This window comes from Mixophyes fleayi, chromosome 6 (assembly GCF_038048845.1).
Source record: "Mixophyes fleayi isolate aMixFle1 chromosome 6, aMixFle1.hap1, whole genome shotgun sequence".
Classification (NCBI taxonomy): domain Eukaryota; kingdom Metazoa; phylum Chordata; class Amphibia; order Anura; family Limnodynastidae; genus Mixophyes; species Mixophyes fleayi.
Window position 1 is genome coordinate 29,396,015 of NC_134407.1, and position 19,388 is coordinate 29,415,402.

General features: G+C 41.3%; 1 protein-coding gene across 4 annotated transcripts in view; it reads left to right on the forward strand.

Annotated features, from left to right (window-relative positions):
- Positions 1-1,279: 1,279 nt before the first annotated feature.
- The window catches only part of CPEB3 (cytoplasmic polyadenylation element binding protein 3), a 99,903-nt gene continuing 81,794 nt past the window's right edge, over positions 1,280-19,388 (forward strand). For 2 of the 4 annotated variants that reach the window (XM_075216161.1, XM_075216162.1), the window contains exon 1: positions 16,038-16,122. Coding sequence is in view for 2 of the 4 variants with exons in the window: in XM_075216159.1 (XP_075072260.1) it covers positions 15,319-16,122 (804 nt within the window). In the remaining 2 variants the exon portion in view is untranslated. Of the gene's footprint in view, positions 1,423-15,003; positions 16,123-19,388 lie in introns of those variants that run through there. The other 2 variants (XM_075216159.1, XM_075216160.1) reach the window with 2 other exon arrangements.

Consider the following 19,388-nt stretch of genomic DNA (forward strand, 5'->3'; position numbering starts at 1 on the left):
TCCTCCCACACTCCAAAAACACTGTCTCAATATGTGTCCACCTCTGCATCGGCAGCATGTGCGCCCTGTTTACGACAAGTCATCATCATTAGCGTGTATTTGCACCCGCCCAGTAGCAGGTACACAAGATACGACTCCTAACAGTCGTATATATGCGTGTTTTTTCAGGTTCATATTATTATAAACACTCCTTTACTGTACTCAGCCTATCATCATCATCACCATTTATTTATATAGCACCACTAATTCCGCAGCGCTGTACAGAGAACTCATTCACATCAGTCCCTGCCCCATTGGAGCTTACAGTCTAAATTCCCTAACACACACAGACAGAGACTATGGGAAATTTTGATAGCAGCCAATTAACCTACCAGTATGTTTTTGGAGTGTGGGAGGAAACCGGAGCACCCGGAGGAAACCCACGCAAACACAGGGAGAACATACAAACTCCACACAGATAAGGCCAAGGTCGGGAATTGAACTCATGACCCCAGCGCTGTGAGGCAGAAGTGCTATCCACTTAGCCACCGTGCTGCCTATGCGAGAATGCCATACTTACCAACTTTAGAAAGTTGGTTCCCGGGAACCTGCTGGGGGAGGTGGGCATGATGGGGGGCGGGGCCCCCATGACGTAATGACACAAACGTGTCATTTGACAGCGGGGGCGAAGCCAAACGCCGCGATTCCCGTTTGGGACCTAATTCTGCCCACTTCTCTAGGAAGTGGGCAGATCCGGGAGATTGCCACATTCTCCCGGGAGTCCGTGAGACCCTCGCAAAATGCGGGAGTCTCCGGGAACATTCCGGGAGAGTTGGCAAGTATGGAGAATGCTCATTCCCTTCCCCGTCCTGCCTCTACAGGCGCAGACGGGCATAAGTGCAAAAATCACACAAGTCAGCATAGGCACGTACGTGTGCGCCCACTTCCTGGTCATGCGCTGAGCGGTTTTGAGGCTGACAGTTGATTACTTTGCTCAATTTACATTTAAAGCAGATGGAAGGTTTAACAAGCTATAACACGAATATCCAGCGTAAGGTTTTATAAAACAGGACACTATGTCACAATGCCTATATATCCCTGATAATTGTAGATATGGTGACATATATTGATGGTCATGTGAGTGTCATTGTTTCCCCCAGTCAACCAGACAGCCCCACACAAGTGATTGTTGCGCAATGTATCAGCTGATGTGAAGGAGGCCGGCTCAGCTGTTGGTACTGCAGTTCTGGAAACAAGTCACACAGCAGTCATGCGCTTGTGCAGGGAAAGACTACATCTCCCATGAGCCTCGACGCGCGCCTGCGCACTCCCTCTCCAGTTGTCAAAGTGCTCTTGGCGATCGGTCGGTCGCCTGCAATAAGCAAAGCGAAAGAAGGATACATAGCATTGTTTTATCGATCTTTAAAAGTGATCACAAATAAGGTAATTATAACCGATCACCGCAATCTAATGCATGTTAAAATTTGCAGTTTTCCACTAGCAGAACAATTGATTTAATTACTGGGCAATATATGCTGATCCTCTGCATCAAGCTGTTTGGAGGTGATTATTTCTATGTCTGTGTCATGAAAAAGTTGCCAGTTGTCCTGTTAGAAACCCGAACCAAGCTCGATTTATTTAATTCTGGGTCTTGACCTTGAGGAAGCAGGCGAGTTTGTGTTGGGGGATAATTAAATCGCTGATTACATGTCCACTTGTTATTCACCTTTTAGCAAATATCCCATTAGCTATGCAAGCATTAGAAGTGGTCTGTCACTATCGCATATTAATAATAACAAATACCCAGTTTGTTTAAAACTATCAATATTTTGACATTGGGCATAAAGTGGTTTAATAGAGTAGTTAATCCTCATTGCCATATGTCAGTTGATTTATTGATCATTTCCACCTAAATGTTGGGCGTTGCTATTGACAGTTTAGCAACTATATACCCAATTTCAAACAACTATGCAAACTACCTCTCATAGTCTACATGCACAAGTGATCAATAATGCAAGTAATAAGCCTGTCATTGCCCTGTTTAACCATTTCCTTTTTAGCAAGAGCCTAATCAATGCCAAATAGTAGATTGTTTGAATACTTCACCCAGAACATTTTATGTATTTTAAATCTCCTGCAGTAACGTGTTAATTGGTGGACACAGAGATAATATCCTCCAAAACCTCCCTATGTTAGTTCATTAGTGACTGGAAAGGTTCAGCGAGTCTATTTGTGTGTACAAACATTGCTGGATGTAATGATATTTCAGAATAGCAGGTGATAAAGCATTCCTGTCTGCCAACCTTATAAGTGTATTTCAAAGGTTAAATGGATAGCAAAGCTAGAAAATATGCTAGAGTTCATTATGCAGGACTTTGTCATACTGAACTGGTGTAAGCTTTCTGGGGCCTCAGGGTATTGTGTATGTTGTGCCAGCATTGAAGCAGCTGATCCAGGATTGCTGCAGTATAGTACTGCAGCATTGGTAGTGATCAGAAAAACCATCTCTCTGTTTCTCTGCAGACTCACAGCATTGAGCCCCTGGATTTAGCTGTCTGTCCTTTATGTTTTACCAATCACCAGCTAGAGGCAATAACAGCCAAATCCTGCGGATTAGCACACATCTACCCCAGCCAGTAGTAGTGACATAGATCATGTTGCATGTTCATACCGATCCTTTGCCAAGGGAATGAATTTGGGTACTCCTTTACCCTAAAATGTGTTGCCAGTTTATTATCTACAATAATATTTGTAGTACATAGAGCAAATCTTCCAAAATATTTCATTTTGAGAAGTGCAGTTTATTTACCCGTAGGATGTTGACTGCTAAAGACACTTGTCCGCAACCCTTTGCCTTAGATGGTGTAAGGGGCGGCAAATTATTAGTATTAAAATTGGATATCAGGCCGTGAACCCACAAGATAATGGGGATGTAGGGTCTTCTTGTCCAAAACAAGGTGTGACAATGACAGCCCGCTGCTGAGGCACACATTGCAGAGCTCTAAGTCATGGCTTGGTAAGGTTGTCATTCTTCTACACATCTGTATTAATTGAAGAACAAATAGCGACTTAGAGGTTCTATGATAACTGCATTAGTTCCTTTCTTAGCCAGGGAAGCTTGATTGTATTTGAATCCTGTTTTCCAGCATAAATAACTGCACCACAAATGGGTTGGTCTCTATCATGTTAAAAATAAACAACAGGCAACAGCACCCAGGCAGCTACCTGGCATAGTAGCAGCAATTAAATACATTGTGGAATGCGACACATATTCTGTTGTGTAGCTGTTAGGGGATTAGTGTCACTGATGCATTTTCGCAGTCCGTTGCTTATTTTCCAGTTTGTTTAAGGTGCAAGGAAGTATAACATGAAATTAAAAAGTATGACTGGCAAAACAAGAGTATGTATAGGTTATAGGCTGTGGCACACAGGCATTTGTGAAGATTATTTCCATGTCGCATGGGAACAGTTCCGTTGCGTGCAGCGGTTTCACAGCTGAAACGCTCCCGTGTGACAGGAGAACTGCGTCAACCTTTCAGTGTCCTTACAACAATCTCTTTATACTTTAAGAATGCTGCATTTCTCTGGAAGAATATACTCTGCGTTCTCAAAGTACATTGTATGTATATGTTTCAGTGCATTAGTGAAAACACCTAGGTGTTTATATGCCATTTTGGTAGTGTCATACACACACTTCCAACAGTAGCGCTTTTCAATCCATTCAACCACTCAAGTCAGTTCTTTTAAAACCAACTTCTTTTACTGAGCGCTTAAGAACTCTGTGGCAGGGCCGGCCTTAATAAAATTGATTCAGATGGAATCTATGGAAGTATTTGATATGAGCACTGTTTACATTTTCCAAAAATGCAGTGCTTAAGTTGTACGAGTAACGCTCTATTTAAAAGTCATTGCTGTCTATGCAGAGCCTGTGCAGCGTTTACAGAAAAAGCTTGTGTGACACTATCCTTACACAGGTTCTGTGATCAACCAGCGGCCCTGTGTACATCATCGGCATCCTTTATTAAAGGGATGAGTTAGCAAGACTGACAATCCTTAGACTATGTGCATACTAGGTAAAACAATAATCTGATTCTATCAACTGCGTACTCTTATAGAGACAGATAGAATGCCTGTCATTATAGAGATCACCGTGCGCAACCGCTGTACTCATTAGTAGTAGGATGCGGCTGAAACAGGGCCGCACGCAGGGGGGTTTCTGGTTCTCCACAAACCCCTCCCCTCCGCGAAGAACGGGGGCTAAACAGTGCCCCTACATAGCGGCACTCTAGCGTCCACAGCGGTGCTGTATTGTACTACCATACAGCACCGCCGCGGAAGCTTCATTGACAGCGTCGTAGCTGCTGTACACTACAGTGCCGCCGAAATGGTGCTGCTGCTCTCTATATATTTTTTAAAAAATCCTGTGTGCGCCTCTGTGAAATGTATAACTTTTAAGTGCATTCTGCTCTTGTTTTGCCAAGTGTGTATGAGGTCCTACCCTAACGCGTGGTCTACGACAGCTGATTTTCAGTTGTGAGTCTAGGGGCTAGATTTACTAAACTGCGGGTTTGAAAAAGTGGAGATGTTGCCTATAGCAACCAGTCAGATTCTAGCTGTCATTTTGTAGAATGTACTAAATAAATGATAACTAGAATGTAATTGGTTTCTATAGCCAACACCTCCACTTTTTCAAACCCACGGTTTAGTAAATATACCCCTAAATCTCTTCAGATTGATGATTTAAGAACAAAACAGTACAATTCAGTTAAATGTTTTGCGATTAATCACATGACATTAACAGACAACGAAAATAACCTTTCTGCATTCTCTATTTCAAATGAGCAATTTCTGCCAAGAATCATTTAACATCTCTTGGGTAAAAGCAATTAATCTCCCGTTCCATTGAATTCTATAGGTAAGATTAATTTCTTGAAACTTGTATAAAGGGAATAAAGTGCAACGTCGAGTGGTTAAAGTGTTAAAATATCTTGCAGAGCAGTTAAAAAAAGAGTTAATTACGAAATTAGTGATCTCTGTTATGAAATTAATCTCTGAACCACTGTGCAATTAAAATTCACCATTCTAGCCTAGCTTTTAGGGTAATGTCCCGTTATTAGAATGCTAGGTTTTAAGAATGGCGCTTAATTGCTAAAGCGCTGATAAATAGGTATGAACGGAAATTTACAGCTAGCCATTGTAGAGTGCAAAAAGTTGAAATTTGGTGTTTAAATCACTTGTTTATTTATTTGTAAAGTATTTTATCAGGGAGAAATACATCGAAAGGCACCTGTTGATTTCAGGTATGGATACATCATAGAGATGTAACCAAATTCCAAACAAAAGGCATTAAGTGTTATAGACATGTTTAAAGGGCTGACAAAAGTTTTGAAAGATCGTAGACAGGTGACAAATTTATGTGACTCCAAAAATGGGGAACCAGGTAGCAGAAGGCAGAGCATGCAGATTGAATTTAGGAACCATTAGTAGGCTTCTGGAGGTAGATCATAGGTGATAAGCTGCAGGGGTAAGAAGTCTGTTCAGGTAATTGGGGAAAGTAATTGAAGGATGTGTGAACTCTGCAAACAAATTAAGTTGTAAAGAATATGAAGGTAAGGTACATTTGAGTGGCTGTATATAAACTACAAACTACATCCTGTAGTCTATAATTGGCATTGGCATCTGTTGTGTGATCGGCTTTCTGGCCCTAGATAGAATTTGTTTCTATAAAACAAGTCCAATGTGGAAAACATTTTGGATGTCATGGTATTGATATGCAAACTAGATGAAATGTTAGACTCAATTCATATACCCAAGGATTTATATTTGGAAAATAATGTCATTGTTGGAGTTTGCTGTAGTAATTAGATTAGGCAAACCAAGCCTTTGTCCTAAAGAACGTGGACAATGTTTAATCAGTATTCAAAACCAGTTTGCTCTGAGTTATCCAGTGTTCCTCCTGAGAGAAATGAGATTGCAGAAAACTTTAAGGTCAGAGAAGTTATATTACTAAGACATTAATCTTAACATTAAAGTCTAGCAGTAATTCACACACAATGGAAGCAGCCATTTTATGGGCTAAGAATGTATACCTGACAACCTTCAGGGTTAAATAGGCCACAACCTTAATCCACCCAAGTTGTGTCTCATCTAACTAAACCATATCCATTTCCTGACAGGCGACCACTTTTCCAGTAACCAAACAATGGGAATGTTCTGGAAAAAATGGGATTGCTGACAGTTATGAGAATGCAGCCTAGAAATTCACAGGAAACCATTAATGTGATTGAGGCGTTATGTCACTGGTTCCTAGTGAATTGACTTGAATGTGGTTCAACCCCTCAAAAAGGACTGTCTCCACTGTGTTAGACAGGGATATTTCTTAGTTTCATAACCGATGACTTTACCATTTGATGAGGCATTACCATATGACTATTTATTTGAATGTAATATATTATTAATAGTAACACTTAATAATACTGGTTCAGCCCACAATATGGACCACAGCCCACAAAATGGCTGCCTTCATACTGTGTAGGTAATGGACACATTTTACACACATCTGTGCTTCAATATGGGAACTTAAACTGACACATGCCTGTACCTATACATAAAGAAATCTAGTTCACGCTAATGGTGGACCCATCTCATAAGTTTAAGGGAAAGACTACCACCTAAGGCAGGTTTGGCTAACCTGTGGTACTCCAGGTGTTGTGAAACTACAAGCCCCAGCATGCTTTGCCAATATATAGCAGCTTATTGCTGGAACGGTATGCTGGGACTTGTAGTTGCACAACACCTGGAGTGTCACATGTTAACCAAGCCTAACCTAAGGTGTAGGAGAGGTCCAACAGGGAAGAATCTCCTTTAATTTTAGGCACTCAGCTGTCTTTTTATTATGCATATAAGCAGGGTTGGAGTCTCAAATGCTCTTTACCCGAGAAAATGTCAGTCACTACCATTTTGTGACATATGGTTGACTGACATACTTATTTCCAGTTAAACCTTGCTGTGGATTTGCTGTGACCTCTGCGATGAACAAGTCACATGAAATTGGTATCCTAAAACACTGAAGGGAAATAATAGCAAAAAATAAACATTCATATTGCATTTTCTTACATCATGGAATCAGAATTCGGAAATTCTTTCCACAGATCGACACAAAATGCTCCGTACTATCAAATAAAAAAATGTAAGGCTTTTAGTCAAAAATTAATAAAAATAACCATAATCAATGCTTTATAGAACCATGTTTGCATAAGTATTTACATCCTTGGCTGAGGACAGAGGTTATGTAGCTTGATAAATAGCATATAATAATCCTAAGAGTCTCCATCGATACTCTGGAGCTTGAGAATCCTGCCTGGATAGTACCATCCGCCTTCCTGCGATCGCTTTGACCTAGAAGTAATGTGTAACTCTTATATTACCTCATACATCCCACGAACATTTATGTGTTTGTAATGAACCCCTTCCAGTACAATCCTAGTATCCCATGCCTGGCTTGGTACAATGCCATGTCTGTTGGCGTCTGTGCTCCCATGATACAGAGGGCTCACATGGAGGTTATGATACTTGTCATATCAGATGCATCATACTCCTCCATCTACACCAATCTTTATATTCTGTGAGCCCTGTAGCATCATGGGACTTAAAGCAAAGCATGTGAAACATATTTAAAAATGTCTGGTGTTGATTCCTCCATACACTGTTAGACGATCTATACTATGGAACCACCATTGCTGCATGCTGAGATTACACGCTGACAGGATTTAACCACACATCACATGAAGTGATGGCGGTATCGATGGAGGCCAGGCAGGCAAATTGTGCACCACTTATCCTCGTGAATACATAAATGAGCAGCAACCAATGACAAACAGTGAAGGGCAGTTGAAGGGAATTTGCTTTTTCACATGCAGGGATATCATTGGTTGCTATAGGCAACATCTCTACTTTTTCAAATCTGCAGTTTAGTAAATATAACCACAGGAGTAAACACAGTGATTAATCTGTGTCACCGGGCACTTCCTCCTGCAGTGACTGAGGAGTGTATCAGCGTTCAGGGGAGGGTTAGCAAATTTTAGCCCAGGGGGCAAGACTGCACTCAGCAGCCTATTAGGAACATTTCAAAGGAAAAAATTGCAGGTGGCCCAGTGATTCAGCCCAAGGTAGCCCACTATGGGACCGGCCCGGGGGGGCAGGTGCCCCCAATTCCCCCCCCCCCCCCAGCCCAGCCTGCCCCTGTCAGCAACTGACATGGGGAGCGGAGGGTAGGGAGACGTATCTCTTCTGCACCCTGCACACGTCATACACAGAGCCGTAGGGCGCTAGCCCAAAGGGGCACAGCAGCCGTCTGCTACCTGCCTCTGTACCTTCAACCTTTTACTTTCGCAGTGGAACGTGGTGCGTTCCACTGACAGGAAGTTCAGCATTTGGAACGTAAACTTGCGTTCTAAATGCCGAACTTCCGGTTAGTGTAATCTCTTTCTCTCATAGATATTCATCCTTTACAACAAAACTGTTCCTATTTATTAAACTTAAATTTAGACAGAATGAGCAAAAGGAAAAAAAGTATTTAATGCATCAAGTAGAGGATTTAATAGCAGGGTTTTGGGAAGCAGTGGAAATAGACTTTAATATTCAAATTTATACACAAATACGTTTGTTTCTTTAATAGGAGAGTTAGTATATGCATGAATGCCCCATCTTGGTGGACATTTGTTAGCACTCACAGGCAAATTGAACTAAACTAAAACTAAAAGATCAGGTAGTGTCAGCAATAACTTATATCAGAGATGGATAAGACACGTTTACATATTATCTGAGATTTCCCCAGTGAAGAGATGTAAATCAGTGATACTGACAGCAGATAATAGCTAGCCACACCCCCACACTAGGTTGGCCACACCCACTTGGCAAATGTCAGTCCCACTTAGATGGGGGGCGCCGGTGCCCTGTCTCGCCCAGGGCACTAAAATGTCTAGTTACGCCACTGGTCATACAGTCACTGAAGGAAACAACAAGCACATAATGGTTAATCACTATGTGCTTCCAGGACCGTAACTAGGGCTGTGCGAGAGGGGCGGCCGGCCAGGGGGCAAACATGAAGGGGGGGGGGGCACAGGGAAATAATATTTTACATTAATTTAGTTAAAATTGAGGGTTTGGGGTGTCACATTTCCTTCTTGCCCCAGGCGCTAACATTTCTAGTTACGGCTCTGTGCGTTTCCTCATTCTATGACTGTATGATGAGGAAAAGTATGTCTTTCAGGTCAAACAATGCTGAATTACAAAGGTTCAACAAAAGGTAAAACAAAAACACAATCATGCTCATTTTATGGTAATGTTTTTCCGCAGTATTTCCCCTTTCTCTTGATCTGTAACTTTTTGAGTTTTTTTGCATTTTTCACCTACTACATCAATTTTGCTAACCTGGAAATTTCCCAAACCGGAGTCCCAGAAGCAGCTCCTTACAGCTATTTTTCCCGGACCTGTAATAGAACCAGCAAATCTATTTTGTTCACCACTTTTAAATGGAGGCAGAGGGGACGACCAATCAGAAGCCGCATTCTCCTGATTGCAACTTCTGTTTGGTCCTTTTGCTCATATCCATCTTCCGTAGCATCAGAGAAGCTCAGATTTAAAATTACTAGAGGGATCACCAACTAATGTAGTAGGTAGTAGTGCAGCTTGGAAGAAATGCATGTACCCTTATATTGTACCAGTTTATACATAGGCAAACCAAGGGGGGGGGGGGGGGTCCTAGTGCCTGGAAACTCCCCTCCAAGCCTGGGGCACTGGACCCTGCCCCCGCTTCACACGGCTCTGCTTGAAAAGGGAAAGCTGCATGCACCGAACAGTAGTGCATGCAGTATTGCCCATGTATATTTTAGGGATAGGAAGGGTTGGAGAGCAGCCAAGCACTGTCTAATATTATAGCCATGCCCCCACGCATGATGGTCACGCCCACTGGTGGCGTGGTGTGGAAACCCTCCTCTACAAATCCTGCGTTTATCCCTGTTATATATGTAAAAATATAATTGATCCAGTATCTCTGGTGACAAATGTAGGTCCTCCCTGTAAGCAGCGTCAGATAAATGCTCCACAATCATGTACTTAGTTGCCGACATTTTTAAATAGTTTCCAGGGAAGCTTTGCTGCTAAGCTTGTCAAAAAATATCTATGTATAAAGACTCCTAAATAAAAATATAATACAAATTGCATCCAAAAGTTAGAAAAAGAGTTCTATGGTGCGATTGTTCAATATTGAAATATAGGGACTTTTCCAGAGACAAAATTTTCCAAAATGAACAAGAAACCTGGGACTGGAAATTCGGGATAGTTGCCAACATGGGATAGTTGTATATGACCTTTGTAATTACCCGTAATGTCTGTATTACATCTGGGAGTCACAGGGGCGCACAGAGGATTTGTCAGGGGGGGGGGTTTCCTCCGCCCCCGTAAAAAAAAATAATCTAGAGACCTGCCGCGCATGCGCGGCAGCGCCGTTTCAGCTGCACTGTAGTATACAGCAGCCGCGGCGATGTCAAAGAAGCGTCCACGGCGGTGCTGTATACAATACAGCACCGCCGCGGATGCTTCTTAGACAGCGCCGCGGCTGCTGTATACTACAGTGCCGACATGTAGGGCACTTTTTAGCGGGGGGAGGGGACCCAGAAACCCAGAAACCCCCCCTGCGTGCGCCACTGAGTCATTTCAGTTCATAGGAAATATACTGATGCAAATTTATACAGCGATATTGCGTTCCTTCTGTCATTTATTGTTATTTTTTGCACATTGTACCATAAATTAAGAGACTATTGACCTCAACGTCTAAACAAGTTAGTATTTAATGCGTGTGTCAAAAGTGATTATTTTTTTCCAGTAGGCGATAGTATAAAAAAAAAATTATCTACTGTAAATCTTTGTAATCTTTCCCAATAATGTGAAAAAAACTGTATGAACCAAATGTATTCAAATTTTTATTTATGTAGTGCCAAGATATTACTCAGCTATACACAGAATAATCACATCAATCTCTGTCCCATTGTAGCTTGTAGTGTAAATTCCCTAAAAACACACACAAACACACACACACACACACACACACACGTCCATTTTAGTCACCAGCCAATTTACTTGCCAGTATGTTTTTGGAGTGTTGGGAGGAAACCCACACACAGATAGGGCCCTGGTCGGAATCGAACTCATGACCCAAGCGTTGTGAAGCAGCAATGATACTGTGCCACCATGCTGCCAATGAAGTAAATGCATCCATCTGTTATGGTGGATTTTATACCTGCATACAGGGCAGAAGTGTTGGTATGCTAGCATGGCCGATCCCCACAACAATTGGGAACCCGGCATCAGGAAAGGGGGCGAGCAACACCAGAATGGGGGCATGGCCATATCACAATGTGGTGTGGTCCCCAGCGCTTTTTGAATAACTAGGCTACCCCATACTGTCCTCCAAACACCTCCATTGCCGAGCACACCAGTGAGTGTGGCACCCAAGTGAGTGCAGCTATGCAGGGCAGCAGTGATTGAGTCATACCTCAAAAATTTCACACGAGAGGGACAGAGACCTCAAATTGGACCTGTCCCTCCTAAATTGGGACGATTGTGATGCATGCTCAAGCAACTGATGTCATGGTTTACTTTTGTCATTACCTTGAGTGCAATGCTACTAAGGATACTTACAAGTGCAGGCATGGCCAACCTGGGGCTCTCCACGTGTTGTGAAACTACCAGCCCCAGCATGCTCATCCAAAAGATAGAGAGCCGATATCTGGCAAGGTATGCTGGGACTTGTAGTTTTACAACACCTGGCGAGCCACAGGTTTTCCAGACCTGCACAAGTGTGAACATTTCTGTAACTGATACAAAAGTAAAACACGTTATGACAGGAGAGAAGCTAAGCTGACCTAAAACCGACAAAGGGGTAGTTTTTGACCAGAATCGGACCCTTCCACCTCAATTTGGTTTCATTTGTTTGGCTAGTTTCAGTCAGACAGAGTGGAAAATCAAACTTATGACCCCAGTCATCCTGTGTGTGAGGAATTTGGCCTTGGAATAGCAGGGGACTCACTTTCCCTTAAAAAATATGACCATAGTGCTTATTCTTTGCTAAATATGTGGCGGCCATATTTCCAGAGAGGTCCAACCCCTTTTAGAAACAGAAATCTAAAAAAGGTTCAAAGGAGGAAATGTGCAGTTTCACTTTAGGGTGGGGCTCTCTGTTCTATGGCTAATAGGTAGAGTATAAAAGTCAAATATAAATCTGTGTGATATTTTCTGCACCAGATTACTGGCGCAGAAGGTTCAATAAATGACTCTCTCGAGATAAATAAGAGACAAGCAAATGCAGTATTTAGAAGTCCTGACTCATTCAGCGAGTACACACAGGATGAGCAGCGATGGAGCCTGTGAGTGCTCCCAGAGGTGATATTTCAGCTTAGCTTTGAATACAGATGTTACAGAATTCTTTAGTAGGTTAGTGATTCTTGGGACACAAGTTCTTTATATACCATGGTCATTTCCATTTAAAGATACGTTTTTTATTACCTAGATATAGTGTACTTATTAATATATCATACCACAGGTATGGGCTCTGTTATAGCAGATAGCCGTTATCCATAATGCTCCAAAAAGTAATATGTTTCAGAACAACATATACATTTAAAATGAGTATCAACGCAACAATATGTAAGCACAGTAGCATCTACATTACCTGTCTTTTGGGTATATATTACATGGAGTTCACCAAACATTCCAGAAGATTGCTATTCAAGCTGTACCTTTAAATTGATATTACAGGCGCAATTCTACTTTTAACACTTATTATGTTGGATATGTGTTGCTTCAAATCATTATGACTTTCCAGGCCACCATTGTACTTATGTTTCTAAGTCCACGGGGTAAATTTATCAAGCTGCGGGTTTGAAAAAGTGGAGATGTTGCCTATAGCAACCAATCAGATTCTAGCTTTCATTTATTTAGTACTTTCTACAAAATGATATCTAGAATCTGATTGGTTGCTATAGCCAACATCTCCACTTTTTCAAACCCGCTGCTTGATAAATTTACCCCCCATGTTCCAGCCCCAGTGTTAGCAGCTACTATTCTGGGTCTTTAAAATGTGATTACATCCATGGAAGGAAGTGGTGTAACTACACACATGAAGGTGGGCCCGTGATAACCGCTCACTAACTGCTCTGCAAGTTGATTCCTCAAATGTGGAGGCCTAATTTTAATAGAGTTTCCCACTGGTGTAGGAGAGGGAGTCCCATTGAGAGCCCACTATTCAGGTAAGGGAGACAATACAATAAATTATTTTTTAAACGAGTTAGTTAAAAAAATAAATAAATCGGATTAACCTGTAACTAACCAAACCAGTGCCGAGACAAGTATTGCATATCTCAACTATGCTGCCTGTCCAGTCCCGATTTAAGGTACCTGTCCCATCGTCAGGACTATTGTCCCGATTCAGTGACAATTTTGAGATATGCCCAACTGAGTGATGCTCCTTGAATGCCCATGAACCAGCAACAGGTGAAGTGGCTATGATTGTCCCAGGGCTTCCAAATCACTGGCCCCCAATGTGATGTGGTCTACTTTGGACAGTCAGAAGGTATTCATTAAATTTAGCAGTGCTCCCACATATTATACAATCACTGCCATTGCTGGTTTTACTAGCATTGCCTGATAACTGACCCCAATACTTTCCTGTACATTGTTCAGAACTGAATATCTGCACTAAATCTGTAGCAACCAATCAGATATTTACTTTCATTGACTAATTCGGACCAAACAGATCAAAGGTCATCTCTGATTGATTGCTGTGGATTTACAGCAGATTTGCCCCTTTGATCATTGTTAGTAATAGTTTAGTGACACAGATGAGGAATTGAGACCACTTGGCCAGTCAGCTCTCTCAGTGCTGAAGTTAAAGGTATTTTAGACAATTTTAGGGATGGTGCTTCAGATTTTTGGATGTGAGGAAGTTACCATATACAAAAACCACAGAATAAAAAAAATCCATACCTGTATTGTAAATATCTTCCTACATTGTGCGTTTTATATTTACATGTAAGTATGGGCGTGTATGATTAATTGTTTTAGGAATTAAAACATTTTACAGTAAATGATTGCAGTTTTAATCAATAAATAATTTGTCTTGAATACAGAGAGTCAGCCTATTTATTTTCCTAACACAGGGCAGTGTTTTCTAGTTCTTAGACAAAAAAAAGTCTATTATTCACAAATAGTTAAAAAGAGTATCCGTTTTGTGTTATCATTAACAATTTGCATCTGGCAAAGTCAGTAGTTTGAATTGCATGTTATGTGTGAGGAGCAACGGTTGATAGTGGTTTGATGGATGGCAATAGAATTAATTATTGATATTTGGTTACCCATTGGAAATGAGAACTATGACTAACAGTGGGGTCCCTCACAGAAGATAGAGGTGTGGGGTACAGAATGGAAATGAGAGCTGATGACAGTGAGTTACACACGGCATAATCGATTGTTGGTTTCTGCATGGAACTGTTTTATGACGGTTGATTGTGACGTAGAAGAGCTATAACAGTGGGGTGGAGTATGGGAGAGTTGTAGTAAGATGCTACCTGGAACTGTGTATTCTAGGGGGGTGACAAAGCCATGCACCTACTATATGATGGAGGGGTGATGCTTTGAATTGAGGTTGGTAAGCTGACTGCTCCTAAAAGTGACAGCTATGATGATTGACAGTGGGGGGCGACATTATAGCTGTAATAATTTATAGGGTGCTATGATTGGACTGGGTCTGCATAGAGATTATTACATGGCAGCAATGGCTCATATTGAGATGATGACCCAATAGGCTGCGGTACTGAAGCTGTGCCATGCCCAGTCTGCAGGACAGGGCAGGGGGCACAGTCTGAAGGCCAGGCCATCGGGGGGCACAGTTGACCTCCCATGTCTGAGAGGTGATCACAGGGTAGCGGCACAGCCTGGGTAACCTTGCTTAAAGGACGTAGCAGCCTTTATTGACGTATGCAAATAACACAGGGGGGATGGGAGGTGCCTGCAAATAACAGGAACCAGAATCAGGCTCTCAGTGCAGCCTCACAGCTCAGAGTTCCGGTACGGGGAGCACAGAGACGTGGCGGAATAGCAGTGTAATGTGGCTCTTCTCCCCCCTGGGAGGGCGCACAGCTGCAGGACAGGGGCACATTGGCTGACATGCTGCAGGAGGGATCAGAGCCGGGCACTGCAATCTCTGTATGCTAGGGAGGCAGCACATCAGGTGACACAGTCATAAAACACATCTGCTTTTCTCCTGTTTCAGCTGTGCAAGCCATGCAGGATGATTTACTGATGGACAAAACCACATCTCAGCAGCAGCAGCAGCGACACCAGTCAGCCCCAGCTCAGCAGCAAGACCCCAGCTCAGAGATCCCCTGTGCATCAGAGACCCCCAGCCCAGAAAAGAGTGTCAGCGCCCCCAGAGAGAAGATGCAGATGGAGTCCCCTATACTGCCCGGTCTGAGCTTCCCTCAACCTGGCCAGCAGGAGCCCCCCACCGGCCCTTCCTTGTCCCCATCCTTTGGAAGCACCTGGTCCACGGGAGGCACCAGCAGTGCTGTGGATGACAGCTTTTTCCAAGGAATTACCCCTGTCAATGGGACCATGCTATTCCAGAACTTCCCCCACCACCACCCCGTATTTGGGGGCACCTATTCCCCCCAGCTGGGGCTGGCCCATCAGACTCATCAACAGCAGCAAAGGAGATCCCCTGTGAGCCCCAATAACCAGCCCCCCTACAACCAGAGAAACGCATACAGCCATCAGGCTATCATGAGCAATAAGCCCTCCTCATCCTCCTCTTCATCATCCCCTTCCAGCTGGAATAACCAGCAGAATGCTGCCTGGAACAACCCCTCCAATCCCTGGGGAGGTCTGCAGCCTGGCAGAGACCCCAGAAGGGCAGTAGGGGTTGGTATCCCCTCACCACTCAATCAGATTTCACCATTGAAGAAGCCTTTCTCCAGCAATGTGATTGCACCTCCTAAATTTCCTAGAGCTTCACCTCTGGCTCCTAAATCCTGGGTTGAGGACAACGCTTTCAGGACAGATAATGGCAATAATCTATTGCCCATGCAGGTAATCAATAGTTAATCAGTGTATGTCTTGTGTGTTTTTTTTTTTTTCTTTTTAATCCATGCATGCTTGATAGGCTGCCACTGCTTTGTAGGAATTATCATTTACACATTACTGGTAATGACGGGGTTAAAAAGAATACCAAATTTAGCAGATTGTAGATCATGCTCAAGTACAGATCAACTCAAATCAGCACTTGAGTTGTGAAATGCATGTGGGCAATTTAAAAGGCTGGGTAGCACAAGTTCAGCAGTTATGTTCTTGACATCTGGTGCAGGATTTTTATATCTGGTGTATGCACACTAATATAATCTTCACAATTCTAGAAGGTGTTGGTGTATGATTAGTTTCTTAATTTTATTGAAAACAGTATATGTAACCATGAAAGGATTGTAATATATATATCATTTGAGATTTTGTTTAATTGTAAAGCTACGTATTTTAAAACTAGTGTGGTTATTCATTTAGTCTGTGTTCTTGTACAGTGTTTATAGTAAGTGATTACCGTTTTCGTACACCATAGCCTCTCTTATGATACAGTATGTGTATTGGCAAAATGTTTATTTAAAATGCAAAAATATTTATCAATAAATGGTAATGTTAAACTACTCTTGCCATATAATCCAATTTTATAGATCTCTATTTTGCTTTATTTTTATTTTTTTCTAGTTTACAGTGCTTTTTATCTTTTACTAGTGTAAATATGAATAACGTTTACTAAACTGTAAGTACATATACTCTAGACAGTAGAATTTCCTCCACAATTATTTTTTCCATTGTAGATGTTATTTTTGTTTTCAGATTATAGTGAATTATTGTCAAATACTCCATATCGGAACACATGCCTTTACATTCATCTATTCTTATATCTGTGTTTTTATACAGTGCTAAAATACTTGAGTGCTATGTTGTTTGTGATGTCTTATGTAAGGCAGGTCACATTTTCTGAATTTGCAGCATGCAGACAAACCTGTTAGTCACTGGTACTTATAAAACTTTTTTTTTTCTCTCTATTAATGCGGTTTGACACATGCAATAATTTTGTGTACAGCTGTAGATTTAAGGTGGTAACGCTGCAGACACCAGACATTTAATTTTTTATTTTTGTTTGCAAAATAATACTGACCTCTGTAAAGACAAACGTTTGTATAGTCTCGTAACAGCTGTTGGGTAATGCAGTGCTGAAAAACCATTCATTCAAGCACGGTCTTTGACGGGTCAGTTAATTTGCTCATGTGGCAGCAGCGTAGTCTGCCTGCAGCATTATTTTTCCAGAAGCATTTGTAGCTTTTCATCCTTAAAATATGTGGGAGAAATCCCAATTGTACCTTTTTATAGAGTATACAAAGCCATGAATATTATAAAACTGTTACGTTGCAGTGTACCCATCATCTATATACAGTGGAAGCAGCCATTTTGCTAGCTGAACCAACAATCAGCATTTGGATTCACTGGGAATTAATTAGTGACCCCATTGAGGCATGAGGCAAATTGTGCCTCAATTGTGTCACTTGTTTCTATTTAATTGTTAGCTTGCGTTCTAATGTTCCAGACCACAAAATATTTGCCTTCGCTGCATGTAGATGACAGGTGCAATTAAATCTTCATATATTTTTTTAATGCTCTCAACCTTTGTCTGTATGCACATTATACTGTCACATAATAACGTTCTCTAGGGTACGTTTATGAATTTAATGCCTTTCTTTTCTTACAACTGATTTTGGTATATTGAAAATTAAGTTATGAATACTTTTTTTTTTTTTTGTAAAGCAGAAGTATAACTGGAAAAAAATCATTTTGATATATTGTAAGTGAGCATAAACTGCACTGCTTTCCGTAAGATTAGCAGAGACCTCTTATTCAGGGGTATCGTTTGCTTTTTGATTGCTGACATATGTTTTTGAATGTCTCTCCCTTTTCCAAAGTTACCAACCTAGACCAATCTATAACCGGTCCTGTTAGCATTAATGTGTGCTTTATAAGAATGTAACCATATTGTCCTATGTATTTATGGCAATTTAAAGAAAAATAAAATCTAGGCCATTGGTTCTATATATTATTATTATTTTTATTGTTGGAAGAGAAAAAAGGATCCGCTAAGCTGTGGTAAAATTTCCACCATTAATACGTGACCTACTAAAGATCAGTGGTGAAATCGTGGAAAGGGAAAAAAAAAAAGTGCAAGGGCTATATCAGTCACGAAGGACATGTCCGAGTGCAAAGCACATTACAGAATAATTGGCATGGTTGGTCATGCAAAATAATGGGTGGAGCTAAATAGTTTTGTTTATGTGGGTGAGCATGGTATGGGCATGGGGAAAATGTTAATAGTTTTAATAATCGTATAAGCACAAATTTGTGGATCTAATGTTATCATGTACAGTATCTCGGCATATAAATGAAGAGAAGTAGCAGTGTGCTATACACAAACTATAAGAACCAGAACTCAACAAATGTGGGTTTTGCTTCGTCTTGTTTTAGTGATTCGCCCAGACACATTTACATATACTCAGCTGTCAGCAGGTGAATGGCCTTTAAAGTTTAAAAGACAGCACTATGGTGTCAAATTGCAATGTAGATAGTTAAAGAGCTTTATGTTCATAACTTCAGCAATGGAAACTGTACATTTAAAGTTCTCTACCTTTTTAACAGTTGCATTGTATGTAATATGAGGCATGGTTTGGAGACATTACTATGCATCACTAACAAAAGCACCACAATCTCTTGTGAAAATGTTGTTTTATTATTATTTTGTAGTTGTGCCAAGTTGTACGGTGAGGCCGAATAATAATACATTTTTTGATAGGGGCTGCACAAAAATTTTCCCATACAATATTTTTCCTCTGATGACTGTTAGGTGACATTCTATTAGATTATGATTTAATGTTTGCATAAGAGGTGCAATTTAGCTTTTTTGAATGGCAGGTTTATTTTTATTCTTTTTATATTTAAAGTGATTGAGCACATCATGAAAGTGATGTTTTAGTGTGGTATCTCTCTGTGTGTGTAAAAAATGTGCTTTGTCTGAAGGTGGTCTAAACTTCTAAGTCCTTTAAATTCAAAATGAAGTAGATTCGGTATGCAAAGAGACATATTTGTAGAATTCCACACACAATGACTATGAGGGTTTTCATGAAGCCAGAAATGGTTGTAGTTATTCCCGAGTACTGCACTGTAATGGGAGCTGTCGTGTTCAGCTGGGTTCCTATACAGCAGGCCTGTCCAACCTGCGGCCCTCCAGATGTTGTGAAACTACAAGTCCCAGCATG